Source organism: Phocoena sinus, chromosome 11, assembly GCF_008692025.1.
Source record: "Phocoena sinus isolate mPhoSin1 chromosome 11, mPhoSin1.pri, whole genome shotgun sequence".
Taxonomy (NCBI): domain Eukaryota; kingdom Metazoa; phylum Chordata; class Mammalia; order Artiodactyla; family Phocoenidae; genus Phocoena; species Phocoena sinus.
In genome coordinates this window covers 91,502,712-91,523,388 of record NC_045773.1, presented here as the reverse complement: position 1 = coordinate 91,523,388, position 20,677 = coordinate 91,502,712, and the positions used below count along the sequence as shown (strand labels likewise).

Here is a 20,677-nt window from a genome sequence, read left to right as displayed (position 1 = left end):
ATTAATAAAAAGTCACACCTCTTCAATCGAGTGTAAGAGCGTCGGTGAGTGTTCTATTTAAAACATTTCATCACATTCGCACTAAGCCTGATTCAGTCTTTGGTGGAAGCTGTTTCATTGAACCCACATCCCCACGCAGAGACGCCTCCAAACACAAACCCCAAGTGACGGATGAGCTAGGTTCTTCTCGCATTGTCGCTTGGCTCCCAGGGCCTCCACGGGACCCAAGCAGCAGGTGACCAGGGCAGGTCTGGGGCACACGGGTCTATCCCACTTGCCCTCCTCCCCTGGGGTCTTAATATGTGTGCCTGAAAGAACTACGGCATGTTATTTAGGGCTAAAAAGAAATGAGCTCTCAAAGCCACAAAAAGACACGGCAGCACCTTAAACGCATGTTGCCAAGTGAAAGAAGCCAGTCTGAAAAGGCTACATACTATAGGAGTCCAACTGCATGACATTCCGGAAAAGGCAGAACTACAGAGATGGAAACAGATCAGTGGTTGCCAGGGGTGTGGGGTGGAGTACCGACAGGTGAAGCAGGAAGGATTTTTAGGGTGGGGAAACCAGTTTCTAGGACACTGGGAGGCTGGATGCGTGATATTACACATTTATGAAAACCTACAGAATGTACAGCACAGAGTAAACCCTAATGTGAAGCATGGACTTTAGTTAATAACCATGTATCAATTTAGCTTATCAATTGTCACAAGTAAATCACAAAAATGCAAGATTTTAATAACAGGGGAAACTTCAGGCATCTGGGAACTCTCTGTACTTCCTGCTCAATTTTTTGTAAACCTGAAACTACTTCCAACAATAAAGTCTATTTTTTAAAAAGCTATAAACAACAATGGTCCTAGAGAATCTGCTTCAGTAAAACACGTAATGGCTTCCCTGGTGGCGCAGTGGTTAAGAACCTGGCTGCCAATGCAGGGGACACGGGTTCGAGCCCTGGTCCGGGAAGATCCCACATGCCGCGGAGCAACTAAGCCCGTGCACCACAACTACTGAACCTGCGCTCTAGAGCCCGTGAGCCACAACTGCTGAGCCCACGCGCCTAGAGCCTGTGCTCTGCAACGAGAAGCCACTGCAATGAAGAGTAGCCCCCGCTCACCGCAACTAGAGAAAGCCCGCACGCAGCAACGAAGGCCCAACATAGCCAAAAAAAAAAAAAAAAAAAAATTCCTCTTTGCCTTTAAATAAATAAATAAATAAATAAGTAAAATAACACATGTACGATCCCCAAGCCGGGGGCACTTACATCACACACAGGCTAAAGGAGAGCATTTTTCTTCTTTTGTGGGGAGGGGGAGGGAACACACACACACACAAACAAAAATGTGTTCGATACCATTTCTCTGCTGGAGCCTTTCTGGCATTAGAACTGAATGGATTCTCACCAATCACTGGACCCCAGGCCCGGTAATGAGCTTTGCTTTGAGGGAAGCCACTACCTATTTTCTAATTCATTAGGGTTCATATCCACCAAGCCCTACATGTAAAATGTTTGGCAAGTTGGTTTGCCTTGGCTGCTAAGGGACCACACAGGCTTCTGCGTGGCTTGCATGAGGGCTCTGGCTATTTTTAGGCACCAACTAATCCATTAAATGCATAATGCTGCCACTGATGGCTCACAGAACGCGGCAGTCAAAATAAAAAATAGTGGAATGAAAGAAATAGGCCATCAGTAGACATGCAGTGATCACGTCATTATAACACGCTGTAAAGGTGTGCGCGCGCGCACACACACACACACACACACACACACACACACACACACACACACACACGACAGTCGGGAGAAGAAAATGGCACGGAATACTAAGCCGCCACCAAGGAGGTAAAAGGAAGTAGTCACCTTCCTGAATCTGGGACGCGACAGACAGCCCTAATAACAGACGGAGGCCGGCACTTAGGTAAAACGCAGTCAACGACAAGTGTCACCCCAGAGCAGCTCACAGATAAAATGTACTACAATTCTGACAAAATGTTGTGTACTCTTCAGAAAAGTTGAGCCTGGGAAGAATGAGATGGAGGGGTTGGGTGGCTGCTCAGACAGAACGCTGTTTGCCAGATGGAAGCCCAGGGCCCCCCAGGGGGCGCCATCCCGGGCAGGAGGTCCCCCAGTGGGCACGATGCTTAGATCCTCTCTGCAAAAGAAAGGGGCACGAGCCCGTTTCTGCACCGGTCCTCTTACTGATGTGCAGAGTGGACCACCCAACGACCCCTCCAGTCCAGCTCACGCTGAGGAAAACGCAGACTGTGTTACAGGCACACGGGCTAGCATGAGGTCACGGAGCCTTCCTCAGAGAAGCAGCAGGATGGGTACTCCTGGGCCACCAGGGGAACATGCCACAGGGACAGAGGCAGCGTAAAATGGCTCACTGGAAATGGTCAGCCTTCTTTCTAGACTTTTCTAAACTGTCTCTCCTTCCATAAACTCTTTGGAGAGAATGAAGCCTTTTATTCATTTTTCAGAAGCTAACCTTTCTCTTCTCAGGGCCAAAGTCACCCAAGTGGAAGCAGGGAAAGGAAACTAACATTGGCGAGGGCCTACTACACGCTACCTACTGTGCTGGTTCCTTCGAACGTATTTCCTTTCATTCGTCTGACAACCTTTTTTCTTTGCACTACGGCGTAAACCGAATGGAAGGCTCATACGTAATTTGTACCGTGAAGCGTGTGTGCGCTGATCTGTACATGGTTTGCACAAGCTCCAGAGTGGTGGATCCAGGTCCTGCATTTTCTGACCAGCTAACCTGCTTCCCACCCAAGCAGACGACGCTCCATCCTCCAGCCGCATCACACTGGCTCCCACGTTGATGCTATCACCTAGGGATCCCTTCTGGGACTCGCCACGGACTAAGGAGACCACGGGTGGCTACGAAGAGGCTTCATGTGGTGCGCACAGGCTAACAGACAATGCTGGGATGCCCTTTTTGCTCCCACGGCACCGGGGTGGGGGAACTTGGATGCAAGGACGCTTTGCCTGGGCCAAGAAATACTGCACTGGGTAGGACAAAACCTCATGGATGGTGACGAACACGCAAAAGCATTTTTCTCCTACGCTGCCTCATCTGGAGCTTTAGCTGGAGACCACCCTGGAGGTGTCTTTCACACAATAATAATTAGGAATTTGGCTCCTGAAAACAATGCCCTCAGTGAAAACTCCCTTGGCTCTATCAGGATGGCTTTCCTTCCAAAGACGTCTATGTGCTGATTATAAGCATGAAGTCAGGGAAGTTTCCCTTTATGTCCCCCCTTTGGTTTTTGCTTACTGGATGCTAGTAAATTTTATAAGAGCTGTTCTGCACGGCAGGAAAGCAAGGGATCACAAAAACGAGAAGAGGCCCAAGATATGATCTTGTATAAGGAATCATTTGCCCATTTTAGCGATGAGAAAACCCCCAGCTCTGAGAGGTGAGACCACTTGCCTTGCAGCCAACCAGACTCCAGCTCGTGGCTTCTCCCCACCAGCCACACGACATTCACCGGGGATGCCCGTGGTTGGTTACGAACTCAAGCATCCCTGTGGTCTTGCTTCCGTGCAGGATTTATGCCGGGGGTCATAAAGCCATCTGTCCTCTAGCAAACCACCCCTTCCTTCCACAACTTCCCCAATCCAATTTGTGAGTTTGCTAATTAAGTGCAACACTTTGCATGTTTCTAAATCTCCCTGTGGGTGCAAGTGTTAGTGATTTCGAATCCACTGAGCAGACAGACCAGGGGAGAAAACCCCACCGAGTGCCGCTGGGGATGGAGGGAAGTCCTCAGCCCTCAGAGTGTAAATTAAATCCAGGCCTTCGTTTTCTGTCTCCCTTCCCTCTCCCCTTCTCGCTTCCTCTGCTTCCCTCCTGACTCTGCTCCTGTCACTTGTGGTAAACACAGCTGGTGGAGTATTTTAGCTGTGATGACGTCAGCCTGTTTCTGATAGGCTTCGGGGTAAAGTGACAAATCACTGGTGGTGTCGGGGCCCCGCACTTGTATTTCTACAGCGTGAAACTCCAGCCACCCTTTGGAGCCGAAGCCGCAGACCTGTGAGCAGGCCCTGACAAACACGCTGCCTTCTAATTTGCACCTTGGCTGTCAGCGAGAAGACTGGTGGTCTGGCGATGGGAAGGAAATGAGACTTCCCACGTGGAAGCCGACTTCACCATCGTTCAAGCGTTCGCTCTGCAAAGGATCGAGCGAGGCAAACACAGAGAGATGCTTCCTCTCTAAGAACTGCCGGGTCGGGTCGATGTGAAACCGAGAGGTCTGTGAAGCTCCTGATGACTGTGGAGGCTGCCGGGGCCTTGGAGATGGCGCCCGCAGCTCAGAGCTGCTCTTTACTGAAAGAGACGCTAGGCCGGAGACAGCAGCATTTTCAAAATCACCCCGATTTCCATGCCTACCTCTCTTCACAGTAGTGCTTTAAGGATTAAAAGGACCATGAAAAAACACGTTTACTTCTCCTTCTTATTTTCCAGGCTTCACCTGGGGTCTGTTAAAAGACAACTTTGCTAAAGACAGCTTGTTCTTTCAGCTAGTATCCATCCACCCCTAATCCATATAGGACAGTGGGAGTGAGCAGAAACTACGGACGGGTAGTGAGTTCTGAATAATGATGCCCTTTTCCAAATATTCTCATTTTTGCTGTATATATAATTTTTTTTTAAATTAGAACTCTGAGAAATCTTTCTTGGGCCTTACGAAAGGCTACAGCAACATCTCACCATAAAAAAGGAAAAGTCGGGCTTCCCTGGTGGCGCAGTGGTTGAGAGTCCGCCTGCCGATGCAGGGGACACGGGTTCGTGCCCCGGTCCGGGAAGATCCCACGTGCCGCGGAGCGGCTGGGCCCGTGAGCCATGGCCGCCGAGCCTGCGCTTCGCATCGGGAGAGGCCACAACAGTGAGAGGCCCGCGTACCGCAAAAAAAAAAAAAAAACGAAAACAAAAAGGAAAAGTCTTCGGGGCTAAAAGCTCCTGGCAACACAGGTCCCCTGATATCGTGCATGATCCCACATCCGGACATTCACCAGCAGTTCTGGAAGATGCTTTGGAAAATCGGGCTCCCCTACCTCACTTGATCTTTTTCTTTTAAATATACTAACAACAATTCAAACCATTAACTAGTTTGTTTATTTTCTTTGAATGTCCCAAATACCAGCTATGCCATGACCATTTTTCAACTCATTTCAACCTGAAGGAGGTGCTGTCACATCTGAGTGTTTCAAAGTCCTCAGTGAGGGGCTTCCCTGGTGGCGCAGTGGTTGAGAGTCCGCCTGCCGATGCAGGGGACGCGGGTTCGTGCCCCGGTCCGGGAGGATCCCACATGCCGCAGAGCGGCTGGGCCCGTGAGCCATGGCCGCTGAGGCTGTGCGTCCGGAGCCTGCGCTCCGCAACAGGAGAGGCCACAGCAGTGAGAGGCCCGCGTACCACCAAAAAAAAAAAAAAAAAAGGCCTCAGTGAAACCATTCCCAGAGGGAGTGAGTCTCTACCATCCACCAGGGCAGTTCCTGGCCTCGGGGCCAAACCTGATTGACTCCAAGCAAGCTAGGCAGTGAAACTGCTGTTTCATACAAATGGGCAGAATAAATGCATTCAAGTGATTTAAGAAACTGGAAAAGAGTGGACTGAAGGAACCCATGGAAATTAAGAGAGCTAATCATAGTTCCAGTTTTAACGTGACTCAGCTTGGCTACATCTGGTCCTTGGGGTTCCTATATATCAGAAGTCCAGGAGCCCACCTGGGACAGCCCTGACTTTGCAGACTATATTAACCATGCCTTTTATTCTCTATATCTGATGCTTTGCCATCTTGGGGCCTTGTTGACTCTGGAGGGACTGTGCCTCCCTGGGTTAGCTCATTACTAGAGACAGCTGACAGCTCACCTGCCTGGGAGAATGTCCTTCATATGCAAAGCAAACACCCACAACCCAGCCACCTCCTCTATGGAGCTTTCACTCTCTGGGCCACTATCCACCAGCCCTAATCATCCCAGGGCCAGGTACCAGACACCCAGGGACAGCTCCTGTGCCCAGGGCCTGCTGAAGTGATTCCAACTAGCCAATCCTAAGTCTGCCTCCCCTGCCTCACCCACTCCTTCCCCCTGAAACCACAATCAAGGCTCTTGCCCATGTTTTCTCACTCCCAGTGCCTCCTGACCCTGGTGCTTCCCCACGTGGCCCTGCATGGCACAGCACAAACCCTCCTCTTGGCATCTGAGTAGAACAAACTGTCTTTTCAATGGCAGTTGTATTCTCATCTGTCGGCCTCACCATACCTAAATAATAACAAAAGCTACATGTTACAACACAGATGTGTAATGGGGCGTGGCCACTCTGGGCATTTAACGTTCTCACCTTAACCAGCACTGTCTTTTCCTGACCAAAAGAAGAGGGGGGGGAGATGACTTTTCTTAATCAGGGTTCCTCATCTAAACCACAAAACAAAAAAATAACTTGAGTGGCGATCTTCTTAATTGTCCCAAGAATGGTACCTGACCAGCCTCACTCTAGACACAGAGAAGTTAATTCATTACAAACAGCAGGTGCTTTGGTGTACGAGGGCTTAATTCTCTTAGAGAACGTGGTTGGGAAATGTGACGAGTCTAACTTCCAGGTGTCAATGAAAACCCTCCATCATCCCCACAGCCACTGACAGGTCTGCCTCTCGGAAGAAATTCACTGTGCCGGGAAGCGATGAAGGTGGTGCGGCGGGGTGTCCCCCTACCTGTGTGATCCGGATGAACGTTACCTGTGCTCGGTGATCCCCGACAGCGAACTGTATCACGGCGACGCCCGGGCTGTGGCTGTCCTCGATCCTCTCCACAGTGCTGGAGTCGATCTTCAGGTCGTTGCTGATCTCTGCACTCTGGATGAAGTCTTCCGTTTTTAAGTCCTCCACCTTCTTCAGCTCCCCGTTGGCCAGCTGGATGATGGAGCCTTTCATGAAGTAGGGAGGCAGCGTAGGGGGCGCGGCTGCAGGGGATGCCACCGACTGCACCACGGGCAGGTGGATCTGCGCCTGCACCATGGCTGGGTAGGCGGCCTGGGTGACCAGGGCCTCGGGGCTGAAGTTCTCGCTCTTGGGAAGGGCGGTGGTGACGAACGTGTGAGGCACTGCAGCAAACTGGGGCGACGACGTGACGATGGCCGAGGCCGCACCCGACCCCTCCATGTCAGCACTGCCCACAGGGATGAGCAGGGGCTGGGTGCCGGGGAGGACCAGGTGCGGGGGCAGGCCGCCGGCGTAGGTGATCGCTTGCTGCTGGCTGCTCAGGTAGCCGATGACGGGCGGCTGAGTCCCTGCGTAGAAGGCTGTGGCCGGCAGTCCAACCGGGAGGGGCTCCGAAGCACTGTGTGTGGTCTGAATGACCGTGTGGGGGGACAGCGTGGCGACGGCGGCGGCCTTCACGCCTTCGGGGCCCAGGGCCTGCTGGGGAGACAGCGCGTAGGATCGGTGCCCGGGCTTCCCTAGGTGCAGGCTGCTTTTGTCGTTGAGGGCGGAGGGGGAGGCCTCTCGGTGGGTGACCTGCTGCACCTCCAGGTCGGCGGCAGGGGTGCTACTGTTGGGCAGGACCATCACAGAGGCCCGCACCCCAGAGGAGTCGCGGCTGCCGTAGTCGGCAGGGCTGGGGTGGACCACCACGTGCCTGGACTCGTACGGGTGGGGAACGGCCTTGCCGCCCGCCTTCACCAGGCCCAGGTCGGCCGCGGTGGGCGCCCCGTACCTGCGGCCCTTCTCCATCTCCCCGTTCAGGATCTCCTTGGCCTGCGCGCCCTGCTGCAGCCGGCTGCTCTCGGCTTTCTTGGTGGCCTCGCGGGCGACAAAGTGGCTGCCGGAGTCGCTGTACTGCACGACGACCTGCGGGGAGGGCCCCAGGGTGAGCGTGTGTGGGATCATCGCCTGGTGCGGGTGCAGGTGGACGGGGATGGCCGGCGGGGAGGCCGGGCGCGCGGCGCTCTGCGGAGAGCTGGAGATGTGCATGTACTGGTTCTGCTGGGTGGGTGGTGGGGACCCGGGGGGCAGGAGCCCCGCGGTCCTGCCCAAGTGCTGCTGCTCAGCCTTGTGTCCCGAGGCTTGGCTCAGGCCGCCCATGTTGGCCAGCAGGGTAGAATAGGCCTCCAGCTGGGAGCGCTGGGATGGAGTGGCGGCCCCCGCGGCCGAGGCCACCGCGCTGGTGACGGGGCTGGCCGTGGGGGAGATCAGCTGAGAAGGGATGAAGCCGGCGTAGGGCCCGCCGTACTGGGAAGAGCCGATGAACTGTAAGGTATGCGGCAGGTGGGCGTACTGCACAGGCGACACCGGGGCCCCGGACTGCGGGGGCGGGTACGCGGGCATCGTCGTGGTCGCCGGGACGGACCGGGGCGCGCTGGGCGGGGAGTAGTCCAGCCCCGCGGACAGCGCTTTGTGTAAACCTATTCCCTGCTGTAAACCGAGCTCTGCCGGGGGTCCCGCCGGCCCTAGCCGCCCGCCCGCGTGGCCCCGGCCGCTCGCGTGGCCCGGGAGCCATGCCACGCCCTCTGCGCGGTGGTTGTCGCTGGGCACAGCCGTGGCCTTGTCCTCCGAGGGCCGGCTGGTGGCGGGGATCTCGCGCTTCTTGGGAGGCAGGCATTCGTTACTGCGCTCTTGGTTGGATTTCATTTTTCGCCGTCCCCCCTCCACGGTGACCGTTTCACTCTCTGGCTGGCTCTGCTTTCAGTCTGATAAACGGAAAGTCACATTTGATTTCTGTAGGGGATCCAGGCTCTTCATGAGGAATCATCTCCCTGTGGGTGCGATCCGCCAGCAGCCGCCCTGGAATCTGGGAAAAGGAAGAGGGTCGGGACAAGGGGAAGAGGAGAGGGAGGAGAGAGGCGATCAGAACATCAGCACCGGAAAAGAACGTCCTCCTCGAGATTGAGACTAAGCTTCTGGTGTCAACGTGAATTCCAAACACACCCCCGCCCCTACCCGCCCCCACATTAGAGCAGGTAAAACGCTGGCCGGCCGCGCTGTTTAGGACATCAGCAAGATCATTACAACATGCAAGTCAAACCTCTTTTTTATAGATTTAGCAAGTCTCCTAAGACACCTCTCTCAATACCCTCTTCTCTTTTTCTCTTTCCAGAAGGTAGACAATGCGTTTCTTAGTTTCGCTTCCAGAAATGCCACTCTCACGCCTTAGCTCTCCTTTACCTCGCTGGGCAATCAAACGATGCCCACAAGGTGGGTGACACCGGTGAAGGTCAGCCAGACCTACCCTCTGAGCCAGGCACCGGGAGGACGAGGTTAGGAACGGAAATCCTCAGCGGACTTCATACCTTGTCTCTGAGTCCTCATCTGCCAAAGGCACTACTCAGAGATTCCACTGACTCTGGGTCCATACTGGATCTACAATTCTCTCTTCCCTGACACACGCATGCACGCACGTGCACACACACTATGCACAGGCCAACTCAGCAGAGGGAGCCCCAAATAATCGTGTTCTCTACAAGTTTCCAAACAACTCCCAGTACAGCTACTCACATGGTAACAGAAAGCCAAAAGGAATCTGTTTGACAGTTAGAACAGGAACATGGTTATGGTTTTAAAAAAATGCAATAACCAGGCTGATGCATCGAGGGTGTCCTTAACGAGGGTGGCTTTATGCTCGTTCTACCTCTGCCTCTTACTTCCTTTCCAAGTGGTCTTTGAATTTTCTCTCCACACGCTCCATAAAGGGCCAATCCACCCTCAACCCTAGAGAGGAAACCTCTGCTGGACCAATCAGGCCTGAGTGTTTCAACCTGGACATACAAGTAGTGAGCCTGGAGCCAGTTTTCACGGACACCTAATCTCAGTCTTTCAGGAACCACAGAACTCTGTTACCATGACTGTGTCGGCAGACAGATGCCCACCTGGCAAGAGGCAGATCATCAATGGAACCAACAGGGACCAGGCTTACAGGCGGCAGCTGCAGCCGTGAGCCATGTCACGCGCTGTGACCCTGGGAAGCCCTGGATCAGGCTCTGGGAATTCCAGGCCCTGGGGTTTTAGCATTTCTCCTACGCAGACCTGCTTTTCTATAGTCTGATGTTAAAACAGACACAGTTAAGGAAGCAGTTTTCAGCACTACCCTCCCCGACCTAGGGCTTTGTAAGTCCCAGATAACTCCATTCTGTACAGCCTTCTCTTATGAAATGTATGGCACGTAATTTACACCCAATATGTGCAAATAGATTAAGATGACAATGCTATTTTCAAAACAATGATAGAATAAAATTAAACTAAAAAAACTGAAAACAGCTGCCCCTTTTGACTACTTAAAAAGTACTGATACTGATCTTTTATCTCTAGGTTTTAAGTCACGCTAATGTGGGGCCTTTAGGGACTTTCCACCCCCTCACTTGTTCCCGTAAACCAATTCTTCTCCCTATCGTGCGCCACTCCTTCTCCCTATCGAAACCAATTCTTCTCCCTATCGTGCGCCACTCCTTCTCCCTATCGAAACCAATTCTTGGAGTTTTTCAGTTGACGGGGACTTGCCAGACAGCGGGTAATTTTCCAGTTGCCCGTAACAGGTATACGCCCTAACCGCCACAATGAACAGACAACTATAACGGCCAGAAGGTGGGACAAAAGTTCCTAAGCCAATGAATTCAAAAGTCACCACATTTACCCAATCATTGTGAGAATATACCCGCCCTATGAATAAATAAACCTATAAAAAGTATGTGATTCCGCTTTTAGGGGTTCCCCATCGGCCTCCTGCGTGAGGTTCAGGGGACCCCGGTGCATCGGCTCCTAATAAACCTCTTGCGTGTTGCAACGGCTCTCGACTCTTGGCGGTTCTTGGGCGAGTTGGAATCCCTCGTAGACCGCTTGGGTCTAACATTTGGGGGCTCGTCCGGGATCCCCACTCGCCCCCGGGTCACAAGAACATCGGGAGTCGGAGGTATCAGGTAGGCTCGAGCCCAATTGTCTGTTTGTTTGTCGTTTGTTTGTTGCTAGCCGCCATTAGGAAAAAGCCGTGTGAACCGGCTTGCTGTGGAATCTGTATTGGACTCCTGGCTAGGCAGACGTGCCGAAAGCTGGTGTCCACGGGCCCCGGGGGACGCCCTGGTGGTCCATCTGGAAGGAGAAACAAATTTTGTCTCCCCTTCATCTGGTTCTGGCAGGTTATATAAGCTGCCATCTGAATTTGAGTTGGTTTCGGGTTTAAGTTCGCGGCGGCTGGTTCTGGCAGGTTATATAAGCTGCCATCTGAATTTGAGTTGGTTTCGGGTTTAAGTTCGCGGCGGCAATATCAATGTGTGTCTTTTGAAATTTTATTGTTTTTCTGTACTATTATCTTTCTTTTGACGGACGACAATGGGACAAACTATGACGACTCCTCTTTCTCTTACCCTAAGCCACTGGACCGAAGTTAGGGCTAGGGCCCACAACCTTTCGGTAGAAGTAAGGAAAGGAAAATGGCAAACGCTGTGTACCTCTGAGTGGCCTACATTTCAGACAGGGTGGCCACCCGAAGGATCTTTTTTGTTAGATAAGGTTGGGCTAGTCAAGTCTAGGGTCTTTAACACAGGACCCCACGGACACCCAGACCAGATACCATATATCTTGGTCTGGGAAGATCTAGTTCTCTCCCCGCCTCCGTGGGTCCGGCCCTTTGTTTCCTCAACAGGCACGTCTGCATGTGCTCCAGCACAATCGGAGATATTGGCCCTGAAGAAAACCCCAGACACGGAAAAGTCATCTGCTGCCCCGGACCCGCCAAAGGCGATATATCCTGACCTGCAGTCTGATTTGCTTCTTCTAGATTCCCCACCTCCTTATCCTCCGGCCCTAAATCCCATGTCGCCCCTAGGACCCCCAGCTTCACAACCCTCCACACCAGTAGGGCCACCTGTTATGGCGGAAAGGGGGGGTCCCTCGGCGGGCACCAGAAGCCGGAGGGCTGTTTCCCCGGATTCTACTGCTTTACCCCTTAGAGAATATGGCCCCCCCGATAACCACGGGAATAGGCCCCTTCAATACTGGCCCTTTTCCTCCGCAGATCTTTATAATTGGAAGATGCATAACCCTACTTTCTCTGAAAACCCACAGGCTCTTACTGCTCTAATAGAGTCTCTTGTCTTCTCCCACCAACCCACCTGGGATGGTTGTCAACAGCTCCTCCAGACTCTCCTCACAACTGAGGAGAGGCAACGGGTTCTCCTGGAGGCTAGAAAGAATGTGTTAGGCGCCAATGGACAACCTACCCAGTTGCCTAATGAGATTGATGCCGGTTTTCCACTCGTCAGGCCGAATTGGGACTTTAATACCCTGGAAGGTAAGGAGCACCTGAAAATGTATCGCCAGGCTCTGGTGGCGGGTCTCCATGGAGCGGCCAGGCGCCCCACGAATTTGGCTAAGGTAAGAGAGGTAACTCAGGGGCCCCAGGAATCGCCAACCGTGTTCCTAGAACGCTTAATGGAGGCTTTTAGACGATTCACTCCTTATGATCCAACCTCTGAGGAACATAAGGCCACCATAGCAATGGCCTTTATTGACCAGGCGGCCCCTGATATTAGAAAGAAGTTACAAAGGCTGGATGGCCTACAAGGTTTCTCCCTTCAGGACTTAGTAAAAGAGGCAGATAAGGTATATAATAAGAGGGAGACAGAGGAAGAAAGGGAAGAAAGAAAGCAGAAGGAACAAGAGGCTCGTGAGGTAAGACGAGATAAGAGGCAAGAAAGACATTTGAGTAAGATACTGGCCACTGTAGTCAGAGGAGGAAACAGTAGAGACAGAAATAGACAGGAAGGGCGAACAACGGATAGAAGGCGGCCATTAGACAAGGACCAATGTGCCTACTGTAAAGAAAAAGGTCATTGGGCAAGAGAATGCCCTAAAAAAAGGAACGGGGGAAGGCCAACCAGAGATAAAATCTTAACATTGGAAGAGGAAGATTAGGGAAGTCAGGGCTCGGACCCTCTCCCCGAGCCCAGGGTAACTCTTAAAGTGGAGGGGGAACCCGTCCAGTTCTTGGTGGACACCGGAGCCCAGGACTCAGTCCTCCTTCATTCAAAGGGCCCCCTTTCAACTAAAAGGTCATGGGTCCAGGGGGCCACTGGAAATAAGCAGTACTCATGGACCACCCGAAGGACAGTAGATCTTGGGGTGGGACGAGTAACCCACTCATTCTTGGTCATACCTGAGTGCCCATACCCTCTGCTAGGTAGAGACTTACTCTCTAAGGTGGGGGCCCAAATCCACTTTCAACCAGAAGGGCCCACCATAACTGACAACCAAGGGAGATTACTCCAAATCTTGACCATGAAACTGGAAGATGAACACAGGATATATGAAACACCCTCGCCTCCACAAGCTGACATGCAGGATTGGATGACTAGGTTTCCACAGGCTTGGGCAGAAACTGCCGGTATGGGAATGGCAAAATATCGGCCCCCTGTGGTGGTAGAACTTAAAACAACCGCCACCCCAGTAACGGTCCGCCAATACCCCATGAGTAAAGAAGCCCGAGATGGCATCCGTCCTCAAATACAAAGGTTACTGGAATTAGGGATCCTGGTAAGGTGCCAATCTGCATGGAATACCCCTCTTTTGCCAGTTAAAAAGCCAGGAACTAATAATTACCGACCGGTACAAGACCTACGAGAGGTAAATAAGCGGGTGATGGACCTCCACCCCACGGTACCCAACCCCTACAATCTCTTAAGTACTCTTCCACCTCAGCACACTTGGTACACTGTTTTGGATCTTAAAGATGCTTTCTTCTGCCTGAGACTTTCTTCTCTCAGTCAGCCTTACTTTGCCTTCGAGTGGAAGGATCCAGCCTCTGGGATGTCAGGCCAGCTGACATGGACTCGCCTGCCACAAGGATTCAAGAACTCCCCCACCATTTTTGATGAGGCTCTCCACCAGGATTTGGCACCTTATAGAGAATCCAATCCCCAGGTAACTCTACTTCAATATGTCGATGATATTCTTTTAGCTGCTGAAACCCAAGAAGACTGCATCAAGGGAACCGAGAGGCTGTTAACAGAACTGGGAACATTGGGATATCGGGCTTCAGCAAAGAAAGCACAAATATGTCAACGACAGGTTAGTTACCTGGGGTACTTGTTAAAAGGAGGACAGAGATGGCTTTCGGAAAGCAGGAAAGACACTGTTGCCCGGATACCGGCCCCCAAGAGTCCCAAACAAGTTAGGGAATTTTTGGGGACGGCCGGATTTTGTAGGCTATGGATTCCGGGGTTTGCTGAATTAGCAGCCCCTTTATATCCCCTGACCAAAAATGGCATCCCTTTTGCTTGGGGTGATAAAGAACAACGGGCTTTTGACCGAATTAAACGAGCCCTACTATCAGCCCCGGCTCTGGGGCTACCAGATGTTACTAAGCCTTTTCATCTGTACGTGGCCGAGAATAAAGGCATCGCAAAGGGAGTACTAACTCAGAAACTGGGCCCCTGGAATCGCCCGGTTGCGTACCTATCAAAGAAATTGGATCCTGTGGCAGCAGGATGGCCCGCCTGTTTAAAAATAATCGCCGCGGTGGCCGCTTTGGTCAAAGATGCTGACAAACTGACTTTGGGGCAGAACCTAACGATAACAGCCCCCCATGCATTAGAAAATGTAATTCGCCAGCCACCCGACAGATGGCTAACAAATGCCAGGATGACTCATTACCAAGCCCTGCTGTTAAACTCAGATCGTATTAAGTTTACCTCAGCCACAGGACTCAACCCGGCCACCTTGCTACCCGACCCTGACCTGGAAAGCACTACCGTCATCCATGATTGTCAGGAAGTACTGGCTGCAGCACACCGTAGCAGACCAGACTTGATGGATCAGCCCCTCCCCAACGCCGACGTTACCTGGTTTACTGACGGAAGCAGTTTCCTAGAGGAAGGTAAGCGTCGGGCGGGAGCTGCCGTGGTAGACGGGAAAGAGGTCATCTGGGCAGCCGCATTACCACAAGGGACATCGGCCCAACGGGCTGAACTAATCGCCATGACTAGAGCATTGGAACTAGCAGAAAACAAAAAGGTAAACATCTATACGGACAGTAGGTACGCATTTGCTACCGCCCATGTCCATGGGGCCATTTACCAACAAAGAGGGTTGCTCACCTCGGCGGGCAAAGAAATTAAAAACAAAGAAGAAACAGTGGCACTGCTAGCTGCCCTCATGCTCCCCACTAAAGTCAGCATCATTCATTGCCCCGGACACCAGAAGGACAATACCCCGGTGACAAGAGGCAACAACATGGCAGATAGGGTGGCACGAGAAGTGGCTCTACGGGAAATCATACTAGAACTATCAGATGAGAGTCCTGGGAAACCAAATGATAGGGGAACAATTACCCCAGCCATAACTAAAGGAACATTATCTCCTCAACAAGCAAAATCCATGCTACAACAGATTCACAGATGGACACACTTGGGAACCAAGAAGATGGTATCCCTATTACATAAGACAGGTTATGATACCTCTGGATTAACCAAAATAGCTGAGCAGATTGCACGAGAGTGCATTCCATGCCAACAGGTAAACTCCCATAAAGGAAAACTTGAGGTCGGAAAAAGGCTCAGAGGAGACCGCCCAGGAGCCTATTGGGAGGTCGACTTCACTGAAATATGCCCTGGAAGGTACGGTAACAGGTATCTTCTAGTTTTTATAGATACCTTCTCAGGATGGGTAGAAGCTTTCCCGACGAAGAAGGAGACAGCTACTGTGGTGGCCAAAAAGATCTTAGAAGAAATTTTCCCCCGGTTCGGGGCACCAAAGGTAATAGGATCAGATAATGGTCCCGCCTTCGTCGCCCAGGTAAGTCAGGGTGTGGCCAAATACCTGGGGACTGATTGGAAATTACATTGTGCCTATAGACCCCAGAGTTCAGGACAGGTAGAGAGAATGAATAGAACTCTAAAAGAGACCCTAACTAAATTGTCCATAGAGACTGGCGGTACAGATTGGACGGTGCTCCTTCCCTTAGCCCTGTTCCGGGCTAGAAATACCCCCTCCCGCTATTATCTTACTCCATTTGAAATACTATACGGGGCCCCACCTCCTCTTTTTACGCTAAGGGAGAAATTAAGTCCTGACTGCCAGAATAACACTGACTTATGTGCTAGGCTGTTGGGACTCCAGTTGGTCCAAAAGGAGGTGTGGTCCCAGCTGGCAGAGGCTTACCGACCAGGAACACCAGCAGAGGCTCATCCCTTCCAAGTCGGAGATTCCGTGTACGTCCGTCGGCACCGAACCCAGACTCTAGAGCCTCGGTGGAAAGGACCATACATCGTCCTGCTCACCACCCCCACGGCTATAAAGGTAGACGGCATCGCTGCGTGGATCCACGCTTCACACGTGAAGGCCGCACCAGCATCTGCAACATCGGAATGGCGAGCCCAAAAGACCAGCAACCCGCTCAAGCTCAAGCTTCTGCGGTCATCAGATTTATAACTTTAACTCTGTTACCCCTACTGACTGTGAGTAATTTTAGTCCTCACCTGCCCCAGCATTTAACCTGGCAGGTAATTTCCCAAACTGAAGATGTAATATGGTCTGTTAGCCATACTGCTGCTCCTTGGACCTGGTGGCCAGACCTTTTCCCCGATGTTTGTAAATTAGCCATAGGAGCTCCCAATTGGGACACAGCACACTCCCATGATCGTCAAAATGCCCCATCCATACCCGGTCGGGCCGGCCAATACGGCTGCCAAAACTCGGGTACGCGACAGAAACTTAGCAACCCTACCTTTTATGTATGCCCGGGATTTCATCGCCATAGGTCCCTAAATTATCAATGTGGGGGAAAGGAACATTTTTATTGTAAAAGCTGGGGGTGTGAAACCACAGGAGACACCTATTGGAAGCCCACCTCTGGCTGGGACTTTATTAAGGTGACAGCCAATTATACACACCCAACCAACCCCTTAACTTATAGGCCTGAATGTACTAAATGGTGCCATCCCCTTAAGATCTCTTTTAGTAAACCAAGTAAAAAGGATAAAAACTGGATAAATGGCCATTCATGGGGAATCAGGTTTTATAAAGAAGGATATAATGATGGATTACTAATGACCATCAAACTAAAAATTGAAACCCCTACTCCAGTTCCCATAAGCCCCAACCCTGAGATAGGGCACTCTTTGCTACCTTTGGTCCCTCCCACAGCGTTACCAGAGATAAGAAACCAAACTTCTGAGCCAAAAGGAATAACAATCAAGCCCAAGACCCCCCGGGACCGAATGCTCTCATTGGTCCAGGCGGCTTTTGAGGTTTTAAATGCCACAAACCCGGAGGCTACCAAATCATGTTGGCTTTGCTATGCTGCTCCTCCCCCTTATTATGATGCTATAGGATATAATTCTAATTATAATAATGTTAACACTCCAGATCAATGTCGATGGAAACAAGAAGGAAATAGTAAATTGACCCTGGCCTCAGTATTAGGAAACGGTACATGTGTAGGAACGCCCCCCTCGTCCCACCGACATCTTTGTGCCAATTTAAGCCTCCCACAGGGCTCAGGGTATCTCCTCCCTCCTCCGGATGGATGGTGGGCATGTAACACAGGATTGACCCCCTGCATTTCTTTAGAGGTCCTTAAAGCTTCAACCGATTTTTGTGTGTAGTTCAGCTGGTCCCCAGACTCATTTATCATTCAGATTCATCCTTTCTAGATGAATATGAGGGCAGAGGAAGGTTTAAGAGGGAACCCATAACACTCACCCTGGCTGTACTCCTAGGACTAGGAATGGCAGCCGGGGTAGGAACGGGTACAACAGCCCTCATCCAACAACCCCACTATTATGATGCCTTAAGGCAAGCTGTAGATGTTGACCTCCGGGCATTAGAAAGTTCCATAACTCAGTTAAAAGAATCCCTCACCTCGCTTTCAGAGGTGGTAATGCAAAACAGGAGGGGATTAGATCTGCTGTTCCTTAAGGAGGGCGGACTATGTGCTGCACTAAAAGAGGAATGCTGTTTTTATATGGATCATTCTGGGGCTATTACCAAAACAATGGACAAACTTAGGGAGCGCCTGGACAAAAGACAACAGGAAAGGGAAAATCAAAAAGGATGGTTTCAATCATGGTTTGATAAATCTCCCTGGCTTACTACTTTAGTTTCCACCTTGTTAGGGCCCCTCATTATTTTATTGTTGCTTTTAACTTTTGGACCATGCATTCTGAATCGCCTGATAGCCTTTATTAGAGAACGCATTAGTATGGTACAAGTTTTAATGCTAAGGCAACAATACCAAAACTCGCAAAAAGAAACTGAAACTCCATGATTGGAATTAGTTACAAAAAAAAAAAAAAAAGGGGGGGAATGTGGGGCCTTTAGGGACTTTCCACCCCCTCACTTGTTCCCGTAAACCAATTCTTCTCCCTATCGTGCGCCACTCCTTCTCCCTATCGAAACCAATTCTTCTCCCTATCGTGCGCCACTCCTTCTCCCTATCGAAACCAATTCTTGGAGTTTTTCAGTTGACGGGGACTTGCCAGACAGCGGGTAATTTTCCAGTTGCCCGTAACAGGTATACGCCCTAACCGCCACAATGAACAGACAACTATAACGGCCAGAAGGTGGGACAAAAGTTCCTAAGCCAATGAATTCAAAAGTCACCACATTTACCCAATCATTGTGAGAATATACCCGCCCTATGAATAAATAAACCTATAAAAAGTATGTGATTCCGCTTTTAGGGGTTCCCCATCGGCCTCCTGCGTGAGGTTCAGGGGACCCCGGTGCATCGGCTCCTAATAAACCTCTTGCGTGTTGCAACGGCTCTCGACTCTTGGCGGTTCTTGGGCGAGTTGGAATCCCTCGTAGACCGCTTGGGTCTAACACTAAGAAAGAACTGCATAAACTCTGTTCCCACACAGACTAGCAAAGGAAAGCCATTTAGGAGATGGACTCAAAGTGAACTGTTCCATGCGCCCCCTGCTGGCTCCACAGCAGCACTGATCCAATAAAACCCCACAGGATTTCACTAGGGAAGTTCATGCAAGAGTAGTATGTCAGAATCCGGAATGAGAATATAGTAGGCCCAGCCAGTAAGGCAATAGGTTAATTAGCCCAAGGCAGCTCTAGGGAAGAAAAAATAGCGGCATAAAAGTCCTTTCAAAGCCAAGTAAAATGTCAAATGCATTCAGAAAGAGGTCCATTAGCAATGCAAATGTAAAACTGCTGTACAACTGAATGCACCATACACAAACCTAGAAAACCCCTCTGAAGGTACTTTTAAAAAAAGAACTCAGCTTTAGTGAATTTGAATACGAATGCTGACTTGGTTCTCGGCAGTGCCTTGGTTTATTTACACTGTGTTGTTTTTTGAAAGACACTGGCTGGCTCAGTTGGCCCTAAAGATCTCAGTATAGAGTCCATAGCTGGTCTTCTGCTAATGGACCAACTAGGACCATATCGGCCTTACCACACAAATTCAAATATACTCTTCTGAAAAGCTGTCCATTGATAAACATCTTTTCCAGATAATACAAATGATAAATCAAGGATACAAAGATTAACTGGAGCGAGCTGGGGCCAAACTGACACAAATTTCAACACTCCCTCCTCCTACCTTTAGGAGGACCTTGTCTCCTATTTACCAGCGCAGCTTGGAGGAGTCGAGTCTCTCTAATTCTGGGGCATGTGTCCCCTTCTCTGTGTTTCATTAGCTCTCTATACTGTCTGTCTCTCTCATCAGGGGAAATCATCGTGAGGATAGGGACTGTATCTTGCTGTATTTTCAGTGAACCACGAGAGGGCGCCACAGGACGCCACCATGTCCCTGGTACATTGGATGATAGTTCATAAATTAAAAGAACAGAGAGGTAAATTGCGAAGGTGCAAAGTACAGCAGGGAAAAGGAAGGGAGAAAGAAAGAGACTAGGAAGAAGAGAAGAAAAAAGGAGAGTGGATGTCTGCTTTTAGGGTCTCTTTCTAGCTGCAGACACACGGTCTCCATGTCCCTCATTGCCTTTTCAGTGCTGAAACGCACCAGTGGTTCACCTGGGTCCCGGAGTTCACCTCCGGATGTATCTGTCACAACAAGAGACACGGGGCCACACACCACTGTATAACTGCGAAGTTACCGAAGAGCCACACATGCAGATCATAGGTTTCAACATTATTATTAGGAAAGGGGAAGTGAACAGGGAATTAATAGATGGATCGAGACAAATTTATTTAGGGTTTACTACATACAATTTGCCTGCTAATCGCTGTTCTGAATACATCCATCTTAAGCATCTTTATATCTACATTTGTATCTCTCTCATCAGTATCTTAAAATTTAGCTCAGTGGCAATAAGACCTTGCTGTTCCAAGTGTGGTCCTCAGACTAGCTCCCCCGGCAGCTTTAGAAAAGCAGAACCTCAGGCCCCACCCAAACCTCCTGATTTCAGAGTCTGCATTTTAACACCTCCAGATGATTCACATACACAGCAAGGTGTGAGAAACTCAGCTTGTCTGCATAAGCTTCTAAGTAAAGTAAACGTCTGGAGCCTCTTCTATGGAGTAGGTGCTGGGAAACCAAACTAGGTGCTGTGAGCAAACAGAATCGATGGAGCCTTGGAGATAAGCAGCTAATATCTAGGGAGAACTCAGCTGTTTACTTTGGGGTCACCTAGACCCAATACAGTTCTAAGTAACAGATGCTCCTTTTCTTCTGGCTCTTTCCATCTTAAGAACTATAAGGAAATACACCTCAAAAAGG

At 50.6% G+C, this 20,677-nt stretch overlaps 1 protein-coding gene across 7 annotated transcripts in view; it reads right to left on the bottom strand.

Moving 5' to 3' along the window:
* ATXN1 (ataxin 1) overlaps window positions 1–20,677 on the bottom strand; it is a 406,204-nt gene that overhangs the window by 15,886 nt on the left and 369,641 nt on the right. For all 7 annotated transcript variants that reach the window (XM_032647559.1, XM_032647558.1, XM_032647553.1 and 4 more), the window contains one exon: window positions 6,739–8,788. In XM_032647559.1, coding sequence (XP_032503450.1) covers window positions 6,739–8,628 — 1,890 coding nt within the window. In that variant the 5' untranslated portion in view covers window positions 8,629–8,788. The remainder of the gene's footprint in view (window positions 1–6,738; window positions 8,789–20,677) is intronic.